Genomic DNA, 24,571 nt, shown 5'->3' on the forward strand with positions numbered 1-24,571 from the left:
ATGTTTGGACTGTCCTGAGTTATTTTGGGCTATGAGACAAAAATAATCCGTAACTCCTGGTTCGCCTCTTCTATCTCAAAAGCTCGGAAGGGACCTACGCTATATGACCAAACCCTAACTAGTAATTGCCTTTGTCTGGTTTGACGTCAGTTAATTACTGGACTTTGAACCTGAGAGAGAGTTAAAAAGAAAGATAGCTGGAGGGAAATCATTTTCTCCCTGGATTACCTAGCAAGAACATCTCAAATGAAAGCCTTCACTCACCTCAGTCTTCTTGCCCTCCTCCTTTCTCTAATCTCAGGTAAGGAACATTTAAAATTTTAAAATTCTTTTAATCATGTTTGTTGTCTCTGGGATAGAATCAGCAGGCTTAAGCTTAATTCCCACGGCCCCATTAGGTGGACTATTTTGTGGATGAAGTTTCCTCTCCAACTGGGCTCAAAGACACAAGGCATTTCAGTCTGTGATGAAGGCAGATAGAAGAGTAGTAAAAGAGGCTTCTGGACTAAGATTTGGGGTTCAGCAAGCCAGAGATTTGTCCCTGAGAATCCTGAGGCCAGACAAGAACAACTTGGTAGTTCCAAGGGCTCAGTGCCCTAGAATCTCCTTCTCTTTAACCTCCAGATGTCATTTGGGTCCTAATGCAGAGCAGGGACCTGGTTTAATCCCTGAATGTGGCATCAAGAGTTCTTTTTTGCCCCTTACTCATGGGGGTCAAGGCTTACCTCTGGGCAAATCCCTTAATCCCTTTGAGTATTGGTGGGCATTCCTGTCAAATGTGGATGCTCATATCTATTCCACAGGCCTGCTGGGCACAGGGTAAGCCCTTGATAAGTGAGAGTAGTAGGAGGAACGGGGTAGCAGCTGTCGAGATGGCCAGCTGGTGAACTATTTTCTTGCTCCTGGGAGAGCATTTGCCTATGAATGACTGGTTAAGCCCAGCCCTGTTCAAGGTGAAGAGCCAGATTCTGTCATCCAGGGGCTTCCAGACCCAAGGGGTAATTAGGTAACATCTTCAGCAGTTTTCTATATCCAAAGGTTTACGAATAGCTTCCTCACTAAAACTTTTCCTTTTAATTTTTTTAACCGATTATCATTGTTAGAGCTCTTAGAGACAATTAAGCGTTCTAGAAAAGTGATTATAGGATCACTAAGAGTACACTACCCCATGTGTCCAGGGGTTCCTAAGATTTGAAAAAAGGCAGCTTTGATGATCAGCATAGCCCTTAAGGCAAAAACCATCTATATTCATCTTATTCTTTAAAAAGTTCATGTCTCTAGAATTATGAATGGGTAAGCATCACTAGAAAACATTTTGAAGAAGTTTAATACATTAAATACCTTAATGAGGTATTTTTATTTCATCATTCTTTAAACACAACCCCTTCCCTACCATCCCTCAGCTAATAAGCAATGTAATGGAAAATTGGGGCAATTGCTATAAACTGTAAGAAGACAAAAGGAGGCCATGTGAGGTAGTAAACAGCTCCACCTGGTGGCATTTTCAATTGCCCTCACTGAGAACTGCTCTGAGGAATATTAAACTCAGATTGACAGTTCTGCAACTACAGGCATAAATGATATTACATCTTGTAATAATATGACATGTTGATATTAATATATAATTAATATTTCATATTACAAATTATATTAATCTATTATAATTAATAATAATACAATAAATAATATTAACTCTTCCATCATATTTTTCTACAAGTTGAGCTAACAGGCCAGATACCATCATATTTTTCAGTAACTTTTTTTTTTTGCCGTGTCTCGCGGCTTGCGGGATCTCAATTCCCTGACCAGGAATGGAACCTGGGCCACGGCAGTGAAAGCCTGGAATCCTAACCACTAGGCCACCAGGGAACTCCCTAGTAACATTTTTCCAGTTCTGTCTGTTTAATTTTTAATTTCATTTATTGTGGGTTTTTTTTTAAGAAGTAGTCATGTATTTTCATTGTTAATGTAATCCACTACATTTATTTTTCAGAAAAAAAAACGGATTAGGTACTAATTAGTATTAAATAATAGCAACTGTCATTATATATTCAATGTTATGTCTTCTGAAACTTAATATCTTTGTTCCTCCGGCCGAGAACCAAACTGTTTCAACCTCAGCTGCCTTTTCTGCCACAGGTGTTCCTACAGCTGCTACCACCGCCACGAGCGCAACTGCTTCTACCGCAGGCACCACCCCTCCCGCCACCGCCACGAGCGCAACTGCTTCTACCGCAGGCACCACCCCTCCCGCCGCCGCCACGAGCGCAACTGCTTCTACCGCAGGCACCACCCCTCCCGCCGCCGCCACGAGCGCAACTGCTTCTACCGCAGGCACCACCCCTCCCGCCGCCGCCACGAGCGCAACTGCTTCTACCGCAGGCACCACCCGTCCCGCCGCCGCCACGAGCGCAACTGCTTCTACCGCAGGCACCACCCCTCCCGCCGCCGCCACGAGCGCAACTGCTTCTACCGCAACAGGCACCACCCCTCCCGCCGCCGCCACGAGCGCAACTGCTTCTACCGCAACAGGCACCACCCCTCCCGCCGCCGCCACGAGCGCAACTGCTTCTACCGCAGGCACCACCCGTCCCGCCGCCGCCACGAGCGCAACTGCTTCTACCGCAGGCACCACCCGTCCCGCCGCCGCCACGAGCGCAACTGCTTCTACCGCAACAGGCACCACCCGTCCCGCCGCCGCCACGAGCGCAACTGCTTCTACCGCAACAGGCACCACCCCTCCCGCCGCCGCCACGAGCGCAACTGCTTCTACCGCAACAGGCACCACCCCTCCCGCCGCCGCCACGAGCGCAACTGCTTCTACCGCAACAGGCACCACCCCTCCCGCCGCCGCCACGAGCGCAACTGCTTCTACCGCAACAGGCACCACCCCTCCCGCCGCCGCCACGAGCGCAACTGCTTCTACCACAGGCACCACCCCTCCTACCACCAAAACGAGTACACCTACTCCCTCCACAAGTATCCCAGGTAAGAGCAATTCCCTCAGAGCTTCTCACTGAGGAGTCACAGTATTGTGGAGGATGGTAGGTAAGTTTGTTCTACCAGCGTAGGGAAGTGCGTATAAAGAGACCCAAGGTGTCCTTGGATATGAACCCCTGGAATTAAAAAGTCTGGGTCGCACAGGCTAATAGTAATGGCAGACATGCTAAAAGATTACCTGAAGTTCCATTCTCCTTTCCTCAAGTTATTTGCCAGATGTGGAATATTTTTATGAACTTGGACTTTATAAAAGCTACTTTTCCAGCTTCCCTCTCCCTAGTAGATTTTTGCAAATAGTTTCAGCTTCTCTGAGGTCAGGTGCAAATAAGCACTGATTCTCCAGCCCCACTGGTCTAGATCCCTGGTCTACTGAAGGAAAGAGTCACTTCTACCCTGATTCTTCATCAAATGTTATGGAAAAATATGACATTACAAAGGTAGCTGATTACAATTTAGAATTTGAGTTAATTCATGGAATTTGAGCCTGAGAGATTAAAAAGCCAAACAACAGCAGTACTCAAACAGTCCTAGACATGATCAGAGCCATGGTCCAAAGGACAGATGTTTGGGGATACTATCTAAGAGATGACGATTGACCTCAAGCCCAAGTTACTGAAACAGAAAGCACTTGCCTCATTTACCAAAGTTTAGAGCAGGGGTCAGTAAACCTTATCAGTGAAGGCAAACTAATAAATATTTCAGGTTTTGTGGGCCATGATAAGGTCTCTCTTAAAACTACTCCACTCTGACATATTAGCATCAAAGCAGCCATGGACAATATACAAATGAATGTGCCTGATTGTGTATCAATAAAACTTTATTTACAAAAACAGAGGACTGGCCAGAATTGGCTCACAAGTTATAGTTTGCCAACCCCTGGTCTTAAAGAATCCTCAAACCTAGGCTTAAAGGGTCTAGATAAACCCTGTTATTCTCAGTTAGGGAAACTGAGGCCCAGTGAGGGCAGCAACTTGCCCAGGGTCAAAGAGCAAGTTGATGTTTCCCTATACTTTCTTCTTTTGGCTTCCCCAGTGTTCTGCAATAGATCTAAGAAATGGATGATTAAGCAAATGGAGCCAGAGCCTGTATCAAAACCTGGTTCCCAATCTTCTTTCATGTTTGCAGGGGCCGCTCTGAAGGCTAGGTCAAGAGGGACACAGCTACACAATCAGTTCTCCTGCAGTCAGGAAAGGGAGCTTTTCTAAGCTATTTCTGCTTCCCCAGACACTCTCTCAGAGTAAGGCAGTCTTCTTGTGCTCTGACCCTACACTAACTATGGGGCATGGGCCAAATCACTTCTCTCTTGGCTTCAACATACTCAATGGTAATAAGATGTGATTGAACTAAATAGCCACCAAAATCCTTTTCCCACTGTAACATCCTGTGATTTTATTCCTGGCACACAGAAAAACTAACAAGTCTGTCCTCTATTGCCAGGGAGAAAGCACACCAGGAGTTATCTGACCAGTATATCCAGAATGGAGCTGCCCTCAATTTCTTCCCTAGGATTTGCCAAATCATCCTTGCAATGTGGCTGAGGCTTTTTAAAAAGCCATTTACTTTACTTAGAATATTGGTTTACACCTTCTCAGAGAGGTGACCCTTACTGTTGTTTATGAGGTACTGCACTACGCCTCCTGTGTCCCATGTAGACTGTTTTTTTCACTCTTAAAAATTTTATTTTCAATAGACTTTGTTTTTAGAGCAGTTTTAGATTCACAGCAAAATCAAAAGGAAGGTAGAGTTCGCATATTTCCCTACCCCCACAGCTGCATAGCCTCCCTTATTATCAACTTTCCTCACCAGAGGGTACATTTGTGACAATTGATGAATCTACATTGACACATAATAATCACCCCCAAGTCCAGTTTACATTAGGGTTTACTGTTGGTGTTGTATATTCTGTAGGTTTGGACAAACGTATAATGACATGTATCCATCATTATGGTATCATAAAGACTATTTTCACCTTCCTAACAATCTACTGTACTCTGCCCATTCATCCCTTCCTCCCTGCTAACCCCTGGCAACCCCTGATCTTTTTACTGTTGCCATAGTTTTGCCTTTTTCAGAACGTCATGTAGTTGGAATCACACAGTATGTAGCGTTTTCAGATTGGCTTCTTTCATTTAGTAATATGCATTTAAGATTCCTCCATGTCGATTTTCAAGGCTTGAACACTGAATAATATTCCATTGTCTGGCTGTACCAGTTTGTTTATCCACTCACCTACTGAAGGACATGTTGGTTGCTTCCAGGTTTTGGCAGTCATGAAGAAAACGGCTATAAGTATTCGTTTGTAGGGTTTTGAGTGGATGTAAGTTGATAAATAATAAGTGATTACTTAGCATTTACACTGAGTAAATACTAAAGCGTGCACTTGTGGGGTCCTATAGTTAAGAGTATGTTTAGTTCTGTAGGAAACTGCCTGCCTGTCTTCTAAAGTGGCTGCACCATTTTACACTCCCAACCGGTATCAGAGCTCCTCACCAGTACTGTTTTATTTATTTTTTATAAAAGTCAATTAGGCCCATAGTTATGGAAAAAGAAGCTTAAATGGGGCAAAAGTATATGCAGTAAAAACTAAGTATCCCTCCTATCCTAGACCCCTAGGACCCAGACCCCCAGTTTTCTTCCCCAGAGGCAACTTCTGTGGCCAGTTTTTTGTGTTTGTGCAAATACAAACACATAGACTTATATGTTTCTATGTATTCCCTCCTTTTTAAAAAATATTTATTTAGTTAGTTAGTTAGCTTTGGCTGCATTGGGTCTTCGTTGCTGCATGCAGGCTTTTCTCTAGTTGCGGTGAGCAGGGGCTACTCTTTGTTATGGTGCGCGGGCTTCTCATTGCGGTGGCTTCTCTTATTGTGGAGCACGGGCTCTAGGCGCGTGGGCTTCAGTAGTTGTGGCATGCGGGCTCAGTAGTTGTGGCTTGCGGGCTCTAGAGCACAGGCTCAGTAGTTATGGCGCACGGGCTTAGTTGATCTGCGGCATGTGGAATCTTCCCAGACCAGGGCTCGAACCCGTGTCCCCTGCATTGGCAGGCGGATTCTTAACCACTGTGCCACCAGGAAAGTCCCCCCGCCTTTTTTTTTTATCATAAGAGAGAGCATGTTATTTCTGGCTATATACCCAGGAATGGAATTGCTGGATCATATGGTAGTTCTATTTTCAATTTTTACCACATGATCCAGCAATTCCATTCCCGGGTATATATCCAGAGAAACGAAAACACCAATTTGAAAAGATACATGCCCATGATAGAATATTACTCAGCCATAAAAAGAATGAAATTCTGCCTTTTGCAGCATTGTGGACGGACCTAGAGAATATTACGCTTAGTGAAATAAGTCAGAGAAAGACAAATACTGTATGATATCACTTATATGTGGAATCTAAAAAATAATACAAATGAGTGTATATGCAAAACAAAAAACGACTCACAGATAGAGAAAACAAACTTATGGTTACCAAAGGGGAGAGGGACAAATTAGGGGTATGGGATTAACAGATACAAACTACTATGTATAAAATAGATAAGCAACAATGATATATTATATAGCACAGGGAATTATAGCCATTATCTTGTCATAACTTATAATGTAGTATAATCTCCAAAAATACTGAATCACTGTACTGTATACTTGAAACTAATGTAATATTGTAAATCAACTATACTTCAAAAAAAAAGAGACCATGTTATACACATTGTACCTCATATGTAGTCTCTTTTTTTTTTTTTTTAAGCAACGATTTGCACCTACAGGATTATTAGAATCTTAAGACAGTTCTGAAGGTTGTCAGTTACTTGATCTATTCTGAAATCAAAGCTCAGGATCATTTCATTTGACAGAGATAAAGGAAATGGCTAGCCAAGATCACCATTTGGCCACTGACCTAACTTCCCTTCTTGGATCCCATCAGTTCTCCAAAGATAAGAAAGATGCTTCACCCTGCCTGCTCTAGGAGTCCTGGCCAGTGGTATAGAAACCATTGTAATATTCTTCTCTCCATTTATTCAGGTCATCCACTCAGAAAGCCAGAGAGTAGAGTGGCCCTTCATCACTTCCTCTTAGAATTTTCACTGAGTTAATCCACGTTGTTCCCTTACTCTCCCTTGCCTTTCCTCGTGGGTCTGTATACCAGGTATGCTAACCAGAATATCTAGTTTCTTTGGGGAGCTTTTGGCATGGTCTTCCCTATAAGTCAATTATTCATATCTTCCAAAAACAAATATGATGCTTTCTCTAAAATGGTTTTGGAGAGCTCTACCTAGTGTTAGAGAACCAGACATCAAGGTTCTGGAGGATCCTTGAGGTCCAAAGTGTTTCTTTACTCCTTGGAGTTAGAAGACTGCTGTCTCTCTCTGAGCAGACTCTTACCCACCAACCTCTGACCTTTACTGTTGACAGGTGCTTGGCTCCAGAATTTTAGCAACAAGCTTCCTAGAAACATAAGAAAATATGTATTTGTTTCAGCTGTTCGAAGGGTGTGCCATGGAGTAACACAGCCAAGGAATAGAAAGTGCCCGGGAGATTTAAAAGTATGTTTCTTGGGCTTCCCTGGTGGCGCAGTGGTTGAGAGTCTGCCTGCTAATGCAGGGGACACGGGTTCGAGCCCTGGTCTGGGAAGATCCCACATGCCGCGGAGCGGCTGGGCCCGTGAGCCACAGCTGCTGAGCCTGCGCGTCTGGAGCCTGTGCCCCGCAACGGGAGGGGCCGCGATAGTGAGAGGCCCGCGCACCGCGATGAAGAGCGGTCCCCGCACCGCGATGAAGAGTGGCCCCCACTTGCCGCAACTAGAGAAAGCCCTCGCACGAACCGAAGACCCAACACAGCCAAAAATAAATAAATAAATAAATAAAGTAGGGGGGAAAAAAAAAAAAAGTATGTTTCTTGGTGTTTTTTGTTGTCATCCTATGGATTTTTAATCTCTTTCTACTGTATCTCAGGTCCCAGCAAACCTTGCCAAGTGGATCCCTGTGAGGGTGGTTCTTCATGTGTTAATCTGCATGATAGACATTTTTGCCTGTGTTCAGAAGGGTATTACTATAACTCTTCTACATGCAATAAAGGTGAGTTACAAAGGATGAATCATGGAGAGCTGTACCTCAGACCTGAGTGGAATAGAAAACTTAAAATAATGGCAAAAAGAGCTTCCATAATAACTAAAGTTAGAGGAAAATTTAGAGGCAACAAAGGCCAGCCAAGTAGAAAAAAGGTTCCTGTCTTTATCTCAGTGGAACCCAGTGGGAGAGGCAATAGACCAATTCAGATTTGTGAGCTAGTCCTAGAGGTACGGGAGTAGATGGGTCCCTTCACTTAAACTGTTCAAGGGAAGGGTGCCATGGGGTCAGAATGAGAATGAGAGATGTCGGAGTCCCTGGAAAAGTACACAGGCTGCATAAATACAAAGTGGTGCTGTTACATGGGGACACTGATGCAGCATAAGGTGATTTCCTAAAACCACAGAGTCAGACAAACCAGGAACCTGGTCTCTGACCTTGGTTCAGTTCTCTGTCATAGGATTTGCTTGTTCTATAACAGCAAACCCTATTTTTGGAGACTTAAGAGCCTCTCAGCTCTGGAAATGAACTTTAAGAGCAAATCGACCCTATACTTTTTTGGTTATATCAGCTGGGTGCTATGAAAGTCCAAGGCTGTTTCCTGAGTTACATGTTTTTGTCTGTTTTATGAATGAGAACTATCCCTCCTTGCCAGAACAGACCAACTGTACAGGAAATGAATGCATTGTGTTGGCCACAGAAATTAGAGATATCCCCAAAGCCAAAAGAATGTTCCTGTTTTTAGCACTAATACTCTCATTTCTGGGGATCCACTCTAAATAAATGACTCCATATGTAGAAAGGTTTGTGCATGAAGATGTTCATTGCAACTGTTTTTTTCCCTCTTAAATGATTAAAGCACTGAAAACAAAAAAATGACTGCATCAATGAAGGAAAGATGTATTTCACAGAATATTATGTAGCATTTAAGTTAATTATGAAGACTAAGTAATGATTTGGAAAAATGTTTACTATTAATAATAAGTAAAGAAGACTCATGATACAAACTTGGAATTATAACGATGTAAATTAAGCACACACACACACACACACACACACAGCTGGGAGAAATATACCAAAATGAGAATAGTTGTGGTAGGTTAGGTCAGGTTTGGGGTAATGTTTTTCGTATTTCCAGATTTCCTGTAGTATCATCATACGTTTAGAATTTTTAAAAATAAACTATGTTTTAAACAAAATGGAAATGACCCTCTTTACATTAAATATCACAGAGAGATTCTGCTTGAATTTCAGGAACGATATTCCCTGGTACAATTACGGTCAAAATATCATCTACATCCATCTTGGAAGATGAAAATTCTGTGGCCTATCAGGAATTATACCTTAATATTACTACATTTGTAAGTATTTTCCAAACATCCTTCCTCTATAAATATTCTTTATTCTAACACTGACTTGTAGAGTGTAGACCGGTGTTCAGGTGGTACATGCTGGTACAGCTGATCCGGTGGTTCAAGTAGTGAAATGCATGCTTATTGGTTTGTAAACAGTAGCTGTTCCAGACTCCTGGGGGCCACTGCTTCCTGGTTGCCCAGGCTCCTCCTCTGGGGCCCTGGGTCCTCACCGTGATCCTGCACCTAGAGGGGTAACACCTGGCACAGCAGAAGGCCTTTAGAAGCCACCTCCAGCCATGCCATACTCATTCATACAGAAATATTCTTAAATATTTGTAAGTGGACAGAGAAAGGTAATGCTGTTTTAAAATAAATTACTTCCATAGAATTGAAGAGAAAAAAAAATTAAAGATGATGATTTTTTTTTCCTTTTTACAATCAAATTTGCATACTAGTCTGGCTTTTTTCATGTCTGGAAGAGGAACTCCATCTGAATTAATATGTTACTTCTTTTTCCCACTGTCAAAAATGTCAAAATGAACAACAGCTTCATGTCATTTTGATTATTGTGAGTGTGTCGACATGAAAGAGATGGAGATCTCTATTCTGGAACCACAGATGTCAGACCTGGAAGGTCTTAGAGAGGGTGTCCAGCCAGTGTTTCTCAAAATTTAGTTTTGAAGGGAAAAATGTTAGCTTGGAAATATGTCTTAGAACTCTAGGTGGAGAAACACTTTATTTTTGTTTTAACATCTTTATTGGAGTATAATTGCTTTACAATGGTGTGTTAGTTTCTGCTTTATAACAAAGTGAATCAGCTATACATATACATATATCCCCATATCTCCTCCCTCTTGCGTCTCCCTCCCACCCTCCCTATCCCACCCCTCTAGGTGGTCACAAAGCACCGAGCTGATTCCCTGTGCTATGCGGCTGCTTCCCACTAGCTATCTATTTTACATTTGGTAGTGTATATATGTCCGTGCCACTCTCTCACTTCGTCCCAGCTTACCCTTCCCCCTCCCCACGTCCTCAAGTCCATTCTCTACATCTGCATCTTTATTCCCGTCCTGCTCCTAGGTTCTTCATGACCTTTTTTTTTTTTTTTTTTAGATTCCATATATGTGTGTTAGCATACTGTATTTGTTTTTCTCTTTCTGACTTACTTCACTCTGTATGACAGACTCTAGGTCCATCCACCTCACTATGGATAACTCAATTTCGGTTCTTTTTATGGCTGAGGAATATTCCATTGTATATATGTGCCACATTTTCTTTATCCATTCATCTGTCGATGGACACTTAGGTTGCTTCCATGTCCTGGCTATTGTAAATAGAGCTGCAATGAACACTTTGGTACATGCCTCTTTTTGAATTATGGTTTTCTCAGGGTATATGCCCAGTAGTGGGATTGCTGGGTGGTATGGGTAGTTCTATTTCTAGTTTTTTAAGGAACCTGCATACTGTTCTCCATAGTGGCTCTATCAATTTACATTCCCACCAACAGTGCAAGAGGGTTCTCTTGGAGAAACACTTTAAAAAACTAACATCTTAATGGGGGCCTAGGAAGCACGGTGGCCATGAAAATGGACCAGAAAGTACAGAATAACAGTCAAGGATCAGGAAGGCTAAGTAACTGACCGAAGGTCACCCAGCTGATGAGTGAGGATGGGGGATTTGAACCCAGACCTGCCTGACCTCAGGGCTGCTTCTCCTTCCCTGCTGGCTCCGTTGTGCAATGAGGTCCGGGCAGGCCTGTTAGCATAGTTCATGCCCTCCTGCCCAGTCTTGCAGCCCTTCAGACTGAGAGGTGTATATCCCCAAATCCTCAAAGGGTGACCTGATAGAAGAAGAAAAATGGAAAACCTTTTTCCTATGCCAGATGCTAATTTTGCAATCTCATTTTTTGGGATTCAGAAAATTAAAAGTGCAATGGTCAGTAGGGGAGCTGGATAGAACCTTGGAGGTCATCCAGTGAACTTGTTCCTAAGTAGATTCCCAGGGCCCTGATGGTTTACAGAAATACCTGCTCTTCCTGATATTTAAAAGAATTAAAAGGAATATGGACATATTCTGGATACAAGGTTGCCCAGACTAACTAGAGCATCAATATATTTGAATTTGACCAGAATAAAAGAGAAATGATTTAACATCTTTTTAAATGACATTGGTTGCCATGATTTTTTAAAATGTGGGGTCCCCATGGGAGAAAAATAATAAAATTTTTGGATTATATAATAAAAACATTTGCACCAACCCAATTCAACATTCATGTAATAAATATGGAGATGGGGTCCAAAGAGAGGAAGACATGTCCAAGGTCATGTCTTTCACAGTTAAGTCATTCAATCATCGGTCAACTGGTGTTTGATGAGTGTTTCCTAGGGATTGCCCTGTGCTGAGTGCTATGGAATAGGGATGGGGATGGGCAGGCGGTAGGGGGTGTCATAAGAAAGAGAAAACGAACCCCATTCTTGGCATCAAAGAACTTATGTTCTAATTGAGACCCCCATCCTACCTCCACCTCACCCCTGCCAGAGGTCCCAGCTTAATCTCTGGCCACATGTTAACAAGTGTCTAGAATTGTTTCTGCTCTTAGAACGCAACTCAGGCCTAAGAAGATCTACCTGTGCTGGAGCCCCTTCCAGCTCACAAAGCCATGTATCATATATTCTATCTCACTTTCTCCACATGATAGCAATATGTGGTGGGAATTACTGCTATCTCAAATTTTCCAATGAGAAAGTGAGGTTCAAAGCAGTTAAATTTTGCAAAAGCTAAGCGGAGAAGTTTGGCACTTCAGCCTGCTGCCTTCTGAGCCGCACTGCTTCTGAGCATTGGTGTGGGCTGCTCCTTCTTCCACTTCCTGGCCCCGCACTACCTACTGAAATGCTTTACAGCCCATCTCCTCTATGAAGCCCTCTCTGGTTCTCTGCGACTAGATGAGAGTTTCTTTGCACTTCCACGGTAGATTCTACTCTCTCTGGCACTTACCTCTCTCAACTTCATGGTGTAACCTCTTATTTGATCAGAGGCTGGGTCTGCCCATCTTGGTAATCTCTATGTCTCAGGCATGATGCCTTGGTAAGGTAGGCATTTAAGTCTTCCTTAGGTAAATTGATGAGTGTATAAAGTATGCATATAGGTAAGTCTAACAGTAACTTTGAAAAGACAAAACAAGTCAGTCACGTTATTTTTAAGAATATTGATTTGGCTGGGTGCTTCAGGTTTCCATCTTCTTCCTGGGTGGCTCTGAATTATATCAGAATCTTCCTATGTTAGAGCAAAAATTACTGAAAGGTATTAGAGCGCGTGGAAAGAATAAATAATTTGGTGTGTTATAGTTACATAATGAGTTTAGAAATGGATTTATGTTAAAACCTAGATGTAATATCACTTGTCCTCCCCCTTTGTAGTTGTTCTTAATTCTGTTCTTCTTCTCCACAGTTTAAAAATGCATTTAACAATACTGATTACGGACAGACTGTAATTGGTAAATTAAGGTAAGTTTGCTGTGGACCGATGGGGTACTTTGGAAGCAGGTTGTGTTTGCCTAACTTCTGTGTTCTCTTGCATACCCCATGTGGCACTGAGGCCCTAGGATGGCTAGTCACAGATCAAGAAGAGATGATTAGTCTGAGTACCACGGAGGGCCCTGCCTCTGATGTCACATTGACCCTGGCCTGGGTGGGCAGGGTGTAACCTGGGGATAGCAAGATGCTGCCTGTGATTGGCTACTCAGCAACTTGCACATATAGTCCAGGGTATTACCTGGTTCTGTTTGTTTGGTTTGATGCCTTGGCTACAAACCACACCTGGTCAATCCCTGGAATGTGCATTCCAGGGGGTCAGGAGGAGAATGAATGGCTCACGGCCATCTCTTCCCTCATAGGGGGGAATGAGGCAGACAGGAAGACCCCAGTCATGCACCTGGCTACTGAAGGGCCTGTCGTGAGCTCTTTCTACAGTAAGAACAAGCATACAGTGAGCTTATCAACATGCAGTGACCAGGGTTGCATGCTATTTGGGAACCCAAAGAGGCAGAGGATTCTCAAGAAGTTAGTGATTCCATCTTGGCCTTCTCTGAAACGTATTGATACACGTGTGCTACAGGCTGAGGAAAGAATGCTCTAAGGCAGGGGTCCCCAACCCCCCGGGGGCAGCACAGCAGAAGGTGAGCGGCAAGCGAGCAAAGCTTCATCTGCCGCTCCCCATCGCTCCCCATCGCTCCCCATTGCTCCCCATGGCTCCCCATGGCTCGAATTACCGTCTGAACCATCCCCGCCCCATCGGTGGAAAAATTGTCTTCCATGAAACCGGTGCCTGGTGCCAAAAACGCTGGGGACCGCGGCTCTAAGGTGAACAGAACCATGCAGAAAGAGCAGCTTTAATGTATTTATATTTTATGGCTTTACTATTGCATCTATCTTTATAAACTTTGTCAAGTCCTTTGTGGAAAAACATACTATATATATTTAGATATGTGAATTCAGAGAAGAGCTCCTAAAAGTGGTGAGTTTTGATCTTGGCGGTGAGCAAGGTGCACATGTGATGGGTAGCCAGAAGGCCAGCAGGCAGCTTAATGGGAGGCACGGTGCAAGCAGCAGGCAGAGAGGCTGGGCCCCAACGCAGAGGCTGGAAGCTGGAGGTACAGCAGACTGCTGAAGGTCTATGCATTGTTGAAGGGCATCAGGTTTGATTTAGGGGACAACAGGGAGTTCATGCGTCGGGATGACTGGATAAAAACAGTAACAGTGAGGTGTAAATCTGTGCTTGGATCCCTGCCTTGGCACATTATTGCTGTGTGACTGGGTAGGCATTTTAACCTCTCTGAACTTTTGTTGCCTCATCTCTGTAACTGGGATAATCTGATCAACCTTCCCAGAACCCTGGGAGGAGCAAATGAGATACCTTTGGAAAGATTCCCTGCGCAAAGTGCCTGGCACATAATCAGTTTCAACAAGTTAGTTCCCCTTTTGTTTCCCTTCCAGAATATGGGACCCTGCATGTATGATGGAGAGCTGGTCCCACAGAGTCACTTGGGGAAACTGTGGCACTCCTTGCATTCTTAAGGAGTTACTGAAAGGGGAGTTTGGAGGCAACCCCTTACCTGTGAGCTCAGTGTCCTGACAGGAGGGACTCCCCCAGCAGGGGGGCCATGGCAGTCAGATAGACCTCAGTCTCACCTCAGAAGGCATTTCTTAGGCTCCATACCAGTGCTCTCTCCTCTGAATCCCCAAGCTCTTTATTTACCATCCAAATGTTGGAATTGGAAGGATCCTCAGAATTTCTCTAACACTCAAACCTCTCTTTGGACAGAGGAGGACACTCAGGCTGAGGGAAGCTGGGACTGGTCTTGGACCACAAAAGATGGTGGCTATCCTGGGTCTAGATCTCTGGGCTCTTAACTCAGAGGCTAGTGCTCTAGTCATTTATACTACAGCTTTTTGTCACTTAAGAACACGGCCGCTCCATCATTTCTTGAACTGTTCTGTAAGTGTCATGTCTTGTCTCCTGAATTGAGAGTATGCTAGCAGGTTCTTTAAATGAATGAATTATGGATGGCATTTCTTTCCTAGCCCCACTGCAAAATTATACCATAGATCTCTGGTCATCTTTCAACTGATAAAGAAAGCTTGTATCAAGTACCCCTTTCTCACTGCCCTATACCTTCCACTGTCACCTCCTAATCCCATCACGAACAAATCATGATAGGAAATGTTAAATTAGAATTCTGAAGCCCATTTTGCTTTTTAGACTCCCTTTTGAGGTGATCATTCCTAAAAACAGAATTTGGTTCGTGTTTTGGATTTTCTGGATTGTTCTGCAGAACCCACATGGCTGTGAACATTTTCTAAGTAGGCTGGCTATGTTTTCAAGCTTCTCTATTTCTTTAAAAGTCAGAAAGGAGTATCGGAAAACAATTGGACAGGAAAAATATATCCTGAGTCTTAAAAACACACAGCCACAAATCAGAGAGGGAAGTTTTTTTTGTTGTGGTGGTTTTTTGTTTTTGTTTTTGTCACAGAGTCCCTTTTACTAGTGAAAGACTGAAAATAACCTCAATATCATAATAGGAGGTTGGTTAAGTACATTATGATACATGCATGGGATGGAATATTATGTAGCCATTTCAAATGATGTACACATTTTAAATGATGACAGGAAGATATTCACAACGTACCAAAAAATGAAAATGTATGCTAAAAAGAAGCTTGTATAAAGGATTTTACCTTGCAAAAGTAAAATATATGCATGAAAAAAGACTGGTAATATTTAGAATCAGAAAAACAATTATTTAAAAATAAGAGTAATATACGCTTATTGTAAAAAAATTTGGAAAAAACAGAAAATATGAATAGAAGACAAAAAAATCACTGACGGGGGCTTCCCTGGTGGTGCAGTGGTTGAGAATCTGCCTGCCAATGCAGGGGACACGGGTTCGAGCCCTGGTCTGGGAAGATCCCACATGCCGCGGAGCAACTGGGCCCGTGAGCCACAATTACTGAGCCTGCGCGTCTGGAGCCTGTGCCCCGCAACAAGAGAGGCCGCGATAGTGAGAGGCCCGCGCACTGCGATGAAGAGTGGCCCCCACTTGCCGCAACTAGAGAAAGCCCTCACATAGAAACGAAGACCCAACACAGCCATAAATAAATTTTAAAAAAAATAGAAAGTATTTAAAAAAAAAAAAAAAAAAAATCACTGACGGTCTCTCAACTCAGGGATATTTATGCATTTTGGTATATTTCCTTCTACTCTTTTTTTTTTTTAAATAAATTTTTATTTATTTATTTATTTATTTTTGGCTGCATTGGGTCTTCGTTGCTGTGTGCAGGCTTTCTCTAGTTGCAGCGAGCAGGGGCTACTCTTTGTTGCGGTACATGGGCTTCTCATTGCAGTGGCTTCTCTTGTTGCAGAGCATGGGTTCTAGTCGCGTGGGCTTCAGTAGTTGTGGCTCGCGGGCTGTAGAGCGCAGGCTCAGTAGTTGTGGCTCACGGGCTTAGTTGCTCCACGGCATGTGGGATCTTCCCGGACCAGGGCTTGAACCCGTGTCCCCTGCATTGGCAGGCGGATTCTTAACCACTGTGCCACCAGGGAAGTCCTTTTCCTTCTATCTCCATTTCTATGAAAGTTGCTTCATCTGGTAGGGCCCAAGGGATCACTCCAGGATCACTGAAGCTGGTCCTCAACAGTGTAGCCATGGAGAAAAGGAAGAGCATGGCAGCAAACACAGGGATGGCAGGAGACAGCTAGATAGCCAGGTAGCGGCATTCGAAGGCGAAGAAGAGTGTACGTACGTGTCCCCAGGATGAGGAAGAGGGTCAAATAGAAGATGCCCTTTTGCCAGGCCATCATCACGCGGCCATCACAACAGAAGGTGTTCCTGCCTAGGAGTTTCTCCCATTTCCGTGTCACCTTCTTTCTCACCACCATCACAGACATGATTGGAATTCCTGGTCCAAAATGGGTTTTGTGATTACAAGAGGGAAGAAACAAAAGCTGAGCCCAGCTTTGAAATCACGTTGCCTGATATTGCTTCCGCTGGGTCAAACATCATCAGAAGTCCAATTTCTAGCCCTGGAAAACAGTCTTCTCCTGATAAACTGGCCCAGCGAGAGAAGAGAGACCAGGAAGGGGAGCCGGGCCTGAACCCCGGAGACCGAACTCGGCCGGGAACCGAGGCCAGGAAGTGCACTGTCCCAGGGCACCACGTCGGCCGCCCGAGGTGGCAGCGGCTTCTCCCCAGCCCGGAGGCTGCCTCCTCCTGACAGGGGGCCCCAGTGGTCGGGGCCCTAAACCAGCTGTGGTAACCGCCCATCGTGGGGCGAATGGCGGGAAGAAGTTTTTTAAAGTCCTTTTTTTTCTCTCAGTGGTTGTATCACTTGATTCTTTTTTGGATAATGAAAGAATTAGAACTTGGTACAGCTGATCTCAGGGCCCCAAGTTGCAGCGCTGATTAGAGAGATTCTTATGATGTCTTGCTCATAGCAAGCACTTAGTATCTGGTGAAATGATTTGGTATTATATTCTGATGCTTCTCACCATCCCATCCCTCGTTGGGATCAGTTCTCTTCTGGGTCAGGTGTGCCCAGGTCCAATCACACACACACACACACACACACACACACACACACACACTTTGAAGCTGACTTCTGGCTTCCTGGGCCCCTTCTGGGAATGATCCAGACTCTGTATGGTTGATTACTGCTCTCTTTGTGCACAGGGAGGAACACACACCCCTCTGTCTCAAAGCACAAATCTGAGATTTTACAGCTCATCAAGAGACCTACTCTTGACTTTCTGCAGAAAGTGACAGCTTACTATTTCAGATGTCACTTATTCTACTTCTGGTTCACTCCAGGCTCCTCAATCCTAAGAATGATTGTCCACAATTTTTCTGAGTATCTTCCAACAAGACCTTGCTATAGCCCTAGATTTCCTCCAAATGCATGCCGAATAGAGATCTCTAGGCCTATAAATGGCCATCTTATGGCAACCCCATGCCTCCCTATGTGAGCCTCAACGGTGGATATAAAACAATGGGTAGGGACTAGTGCTGGGAGATCTGAGAGTCTGGGAGGTCTGAAGACCAATTTTTTTTTCTTTTTGGAATTTTATTTATTTTATATACAGCAGGTTCTTATTAGTTATCTATTTTATACATACTAGTGTATATATGTCAATCAAAATCTCCCAATTCATCCCACCACCACCACCCCCCACCCCTCCAGTTTCCCCCTTGGTGTCCATACGTTTGTTCTCTACATCTGTGTCTCTATTTCTGCCCTGCAAACTGCTTCATCTGTACCATTTTTCTAGGTTCCACATATATGCGTTAATATGCGATATTTGCTTTTCTCTTTCTGACTTACTTCACTCTGTATGACAGTCTCTAGATCCATCCACGTCTCTACAAATGACCCAATTTAGTTCCTTTCTATGGCTGAGTAATATTCCATTGTATATATGTACCACCTCTTCTTTATCCATTCATCTGTCGATGGGCATTTAGGTTGCTTCCATGACCTGGCTATTGTAAATAGTGCTGCAATGAACATTGGGGTGCATGTGTCTTTTTGAATTATGGTTTTCTCAGGGTATATGCCCAGTAGTGGGATTGCTGGGTCATATGGTAATTCTATTTTTAGTTTTTTAAGGAACCTCCATATTGTTCTCCATAGTGGCTGTATCAATTTACATTCCCACCAACAGTGCAAGAGGGTTCCCTTTTCTCCACACCCTCTCCAGCATTTGTTGTTTGTAGATTTTCTGATGATGCCCATTCTAACTGGTGTGAGGTGATACCTCATTGTAGTTTTGATTTGCATTTCTCTAATAATTAGTGATGTTGAGCAGCTTTTCTTGTGCTTCTTGGCTATCTGTACGTCTTCTTTGGAGAAATGTCTGTTTAGATCTTCTGCCCATTTTTTGATTGGGTTGTTTGTGTTTTTAATATTAAGCTGCATGAGCTGTTTATATATTTTGGAGATTAATCCTTTTTCTGTTGATTCATTTGCAAATATTTTCTCCCATTCTGAGGGTTGTCTTTTCATCTTGTTTGTAGTTTCCTTTGCTTTGCAAAAGCTTTTAAGTTTCATTAGGTCCCATTTGATTATTTTTGATTTTATTTCCATTACTCTAGGAGATAGATCAAAAAAAATCTTGCTGTGACTTATGTCAAAGAGTGTTCTTCCTATGTTTTCCTCTAAGAGTTTTATAGTGTCCAGTCTTACATTTAGGTCTCTAATCTACTTTGAGTTTATTTTTGTGTATGGTGTTAGGGAGTGTTCTAATTTCATTCTTTTACATGTAACTGTCCAGTTTCCCCAGCACCACTTATTGAAGAGACTGTCTTTTCTCCATTGTATATCCTTGCCTCCTTTGTCATAGATTAGTTGACCATAGGTGCGTAGGTTTATCTCTGGGCTTTCTATCCTGTTCCATTGATCTATATTTCTGTTTTTGTGCCAGTACCATATTGTCTTGATTACTGTAGCTTTGTAGTATAGTCTGAAGTCAGGGAGTCTGATTCCTCCAGCTCCGTTTTTTTCCCTCGAGACTGCTTTGGCTATTCAGGGTCTTTTGTGTTTCCATACAAATTTTAAGATTTTTTGTTCTAGTTCTGTAAAAAATGCCACTGGTAATTTGATAGGGATTGCACTGAATCTGTAGATTGCTTTGGGTAGTAGAGTCATTTTCACAATATTGATTCTTCCAATCCAGGAACATGGTATATCTCTCCATCTATTTGTATCATCTTTAATTTCTTTCATCAGTGTCTTATAGTTTTCTGCATACAGGTCTTTTGTCTCCCTAGGTAGGTTTATTCCTAGGTATTTTATTCTTTTTGTTGCAGTGTTTAATGGGAGTGTTTCCTTAATTTCTCTTTCAGATTTTTCATCATTAGTGTATAGGAATGCAAGAGATTTCTTTGCATTAATTTTGTATCCTGCAACTTTACCAAATTCATGGATTAGCTCCAGGAGTTTTCTGGTGGCATCTTTAGGATTCTCTATGTATAGTATCATGTCATCTGCAAACAGTGACAGTTCTACTTCTTCTTTTCCAATTTGTATTCCTTTTATTTCTTTTTCTTCTCTGATTGCTGTGGCTAGGACTTCCAAAGCTATGCTGAATAATAGCAGTGAGAGTGGACATCCTTGTCTTGCTCCTGATCTTAGAGGAAATGTTTTCAGTTTTTCACCATTGAGAATGATGTTTGCTGTGGGTTTGTCATATATGGCCTTTATTATGTTGAGGTAGGTTCCCTCTATGCCCACTTTCTGGAGAGTGTTTATCATAAATGGGTGTTGAATTTTGTCAAAAGCTTTTTCTGCATCTATTGAGATGATCATATGGTTTTTCTTCTTCAATTTGTTAATATGGTGTATCACATTGATTGATTTGCATATATTGAAGAATCCTTGCACCCCTGGGATAAATCCCACTTGATCATGGTGTATGATCCTTTTAATGTGTTGTTGGATACTGTTTGCTAGTATTTTGTTGAGGATTTTTGCATCTATATTCATCAGTGATATTGGTCTGTCATTTTCTTTTTTTGTAGTGTCTTTGTCTGGTTTTGGTATCAGGGTGATGGTGGCCTCATAGAATGAGTTTGGGAGTGCTCCTTCCTCTGAATTTTTTGGAAGAGTTTGAGAAGGATGGGTGTTAGCTCTTCTCTAAATGTTTGACAGAAGTCACCTGTGAAGCCATCTGCTCCTGGACTTTTGTTTGTTGGAAGATTTTTAATCACAGTTTCAATTTCATTACTTGTGATTGGTCTGTTCATATTTTCTATTTCTTCCTGGTTCAGTCCTGGGAGGTTATACCTTCCTAAGAATTTGTCCATTTCTTCCAGGTGGTCCATTTTATTGGCATAGAGTTGCTTGTAGTAGTCTCTTAGGATGCTTTGTATTTCTGTGGTGTCTGTTGTAACTTCTCCTTTTTCATTTCTAATTTTATTGATTTGAGTACTCTCCTTCTTTTTCTTGATGAGTCTGGCTAATGGTTTATCAATTTTTTTTATGTTCTCAAAGAACCAGCTTTTAGTTTTGTTGATCTTGGCTATTGTTTTCTTTGTTTCTATTTCATTTATTTCTGCTCTGATCTTTATGATTTCTTTCCTTCTGCTAACTTTGAGTTTTGTTTGTTCTTCTTTCTCTAGTTCCTGTAGGTGTAAGCTTAGATTGTTTATTTGAGATTTTTCTCGTTTCTTGAGGTAGGCTTTTATAGTTATAAGCTTCCCTCTTAGAACTGCTTTTGCTGCATCCCATAGGTTTTGGATCATCGTGTTTTCATTGTCATTTGTCTCTAGGTATTTTTTGATTTCCTCTTTGGTTTCTTCAGTGATCTCTTGGTTATTTAGTAACATATTGTTTAGCCTCCATGTGTTTGTGTTTTTTACATTTTTTCCCCCTGTAATTGATTTCTAATCTCATAGCATTGTGGTCACGAAAGATGCTTGATATGATTTCAATTTTCTTAAATTTACCGAAGCTTGATTTGTGACCCAAGATGTGATCTATCCTGGAGAATATTCTGGTGCACTTGAGAAGAAAGTGTAATCTGCTCTTTTTTGGATGGAATGTCCTATAAATATCAATTAAATCTATCTGGTCTATTGTGTCATTTAAAACTTATGTTTCCTTATTAATTTTCTGTCTGGATGATCTGTCCATTGGTGTAAGTGAGATGTTAAAGTTCCCCACTATGATTGTGTTACTGTCGATTTCCTCTTTTAGAGCTGTTAGCAGTTGCCTTATGTATTGAGGTGCTCCTATGTTGGGTGCATATATATTTATAATTGTTATATCTTCTTCTTGGATTGATCCCTTGATCATTATGTAGTGTCCTTCCTTGTCTCTTGTAACATTCTTTATTTTAAAGTCTATTTTATCTGATACAAGTATTGCTACTCCAGCTTTCTTTTGATTTCCATTTGCATGGAATATCTTTTTCCATTCCCTCGCTTTCAGTCTGTATGTGTCCCTTGGTGTGAAGTGGGTCTCTTGTAGACAGCATATATATGGGTCTTGTTTTTGTATCCATTCAGCAAGCCTGTATCTTTTGGTTGAAGCATTTAATCCATTCATGTTTAAGCTAATTATGTATGTTCCTATGACCATTTTCTTAATTGTTTTGGGTTTGTTTTTGTAGGTCCTTTTCTTCTCTTGTGTTTCCCACTTAGAGAAGTTCCTTTAGCATTTGTTGTAGAGCTGGTTTGGTGGTGCTGAGTTCTCTTAGCTTTTGTTTGTCTGTAAAGCTTTTGACTTCTCCATTGAATCTGAATGAGATCCTTGCTGGGTAGAGTAATCTTGGTTGTAGGTTCTTCCGTTTCATCACTTTAAATATATCATGCCACTCCCTTCTGGCTTGTAGAGTTTCTGCTGAGAAATCAGCTGTTAACCTTATGGGAGTTCCCTTGTATGTTATTTGTCGTTTTTCCCTTTTTGCTTTCAATAATTTTTCTTTGTCTTTAATTTTTGTCAATTTGATTACTATGTGTCTCAGCATGTTTCTTCTTGTGTTTATCCTCTATGGGACTCTCTGCACTTCCTGGACTTGGGTGGCTCTTTCCTTTCCCATGTTAGGGAAGTTTTTGACTATAATCTCTTCAAATATTTTCTCTGGTCCTTTCTCTCTCTCTTCTTCTGGAACCCCTATAATGCAAATGTTGTTGTGTTTAATGTCTCAGAGGTCTCTTGGGCTGCCTTCATTTCTTTTCATTCTTTTTTCTTTATTCTGTTCTGCAGCAGTGAATTCCATCATTCTGTCTTCCAGGTCACTTATCTGTTCTTCTGCCTCAGTTATTCTGCTATTGATTCCTTCTAGTGTATTTTTCATTTCAGTTATTGTATTGTTCACCTCACTTTGTTTGTTCTATAATTCTTCTAGGTTTTTGTTCTGTAATTCTTCTAGGTCTTTGTTAAACATTTCTTGCATCTTCTTGATCTTTGCCTCCATTCTTTTTCCTAGGTCCTGGATCATCTTCACTATCATTATTCTGAATTCTTTTTCTGGAAGGTTGCCTATTTCCACTTCATTTAGTTGTTTTTCTGGGGTTTTATCTTGTTCTTTCATCTGGTACAAAGTCCTCTGCCTTTTCATTTTGTCTATCTTTCTGTGAATGTGGTTTTCCTTCCACAGGCTGCAGAATTGTATTTCTTCTTGCTTCTGCTGTGAAGACTAATTTGTTGATGCTTCAGTTCAATTCATCAAGTGATGGATTCATTTCATTTTTAGCCCATCTCCTTCAGCAAGATCTGAAATTCGTACTGTTGGCGTAGAAGTAGTAAACATTTTTACAGATACTACAAAAGAAACTGAAGAAAACATAACATGTGCCATTAAAAAAGCAATTGCAAACAGCACAACTGAGTTTACAGGATACACCAGTAAGTATGAAATAATTTTATACAATGATTACCTGAAGACCTATCTACTTTTTCATAAATTTTTCTATTATATGTTTGAAGGGGGCCAGAAGCACTGGATAATTGAATCCACGGACATTTCCCAGTTTCCTTTGAATCTGTCCTTTCTTCCTCCCTCCCTTTCCCCTGTCATTTGGATTCTGCTCCTTTATAACCATCCCCCAAGTCGTCAGACTGACTAGTTTGTTCCTCTTCTTGGAAGGTAGTCTTGGACAAATAGCCTCTGAACCAGGAAAGATGAAGAAAGGAGAAACAAGAGGGCTCTATACCAAGTTTTAGCTTTCCAAATACTATAGAAAGTTTTATCTATACTGTTTCCCCTTTAGGCAGACACACACCCCCCACAGGACAGCTGTTAACAGTTCATTTTTACTGTGTTACAAACACCCCAAATCTTAGTGGCCTAAACAACAACCATTTATTTATTATAATGCTATAATTCTGTGGGTCAGAATTTGGGCTGGGCTTACCTGGGCGGTTCTGCTCATCTAGGTGGGGCTCGGCTGATCTCTGCTGGGCTCACTTAGGCATCAGCCATTAGCTGCCAGGTAGGTCAGCTGAGGGCAGACTGATCTAAAATGGCTCAGCTGGATGGTTTGTCTCTGCTCCGCATGATCTCTCATCCTCCAGCAGGTTAGTCCAAAAGGGTTTCAAGAGCAGCAAGAGGGCACATTTCAGTACACAGGTGCTTCTCACTCTCTGCTAATGTTATATTTACAACTGTCCTGATGGCCAAAGCAATTCACATGACAAAGCACAGTGTGGCAGGCCCTACCAAGGGGCATGGACACAGGAAGGCAGGAATAAACTGGCACTATTACTGCAGTCACCACAGCAGTCATCAGGAGTTCCTCATCTCAGAGGTGTCCAGCGCCAGCCCTGGAGGCAGCTCTGTGCAACTGGTTCTCAGTCCTGGTTGCCAAACCCAAAGGCCTCTGTTGAGACACAACTTATCTGACTTTTCTGTAGCATTTGATACTAGTATCCTCCCATTCCTGAAGTCCTCTTCTCTCTGGACCTCCACTCACCATTCTCCTGATCCCATTCTGCCTTCTTCATCTTTCCTTTTGATCCTTCTACGACTCCTTCTTTAGTCTCTTAAATTTTTGCTTTTGGCTTATTGTAACCTCCATGTCCTAGTTTGCAAAACGTATTTCTCTTTTTGAAAATATAATCAAATTCTGTTCATTTATAGTTTTCTAGCACCTTCTCTC

General features: G+C 42.2%; 1 protein-coding gene across 1 annotated transcript in view; it reads left to right on the top strand.

Moving 5' to 3' along the window:
• The first annotated feature begins 872 nt into the window (after positions 1-872).
• The window catches only part of LOC103012581 (mucin-13), a 37,194-nt gene continuing 13,495 nt past the window's right edge, over positions 873-24,571 (top strand). The window contains exons 1-7 of the mRNA XM_057544930.1: positions 873-883; positions 2,140-2,876; positions 2,932-2,988; positions 7,952-8,074; positions 9,320-9,426; positions 12,868-12,923; positions 23,167-23,318. Of these exons, the coding sequence (XP_057400913.1) occupies positions 873-883; positions 2,140-2,876; positions 2,932-2,988; positions 7,952-8,074; positions 9,320-9,426; positions 12,868-12,923; positions 23,167-23,318 (1,243 nt within the window). The remainder of the gene's footprint in view (positions 884-2,139; positions 2,877-2,931; positions 2,989-7,951; positions 8,075-9,319; positions 9,427-12,867; positions 12,924-23,166; positions 23,319-24,571) is intronic.

The sequence above is a fragment of the Balaenoptera acutorostrata genome, chromosome 4 (assembly GCF_949987535.1).
Source record: "Balaenoptera acutorostrata chromosome 4, mBalAcu1.1, whole genome shotgun sequence".
Taxonomy (NCBI): Eukaryota; Metazoa; Chordata; class Mammalia; order Artiodactyla; family Balaenopteridae; genus Balaenoptera; species Balaenoptera acutorostrata.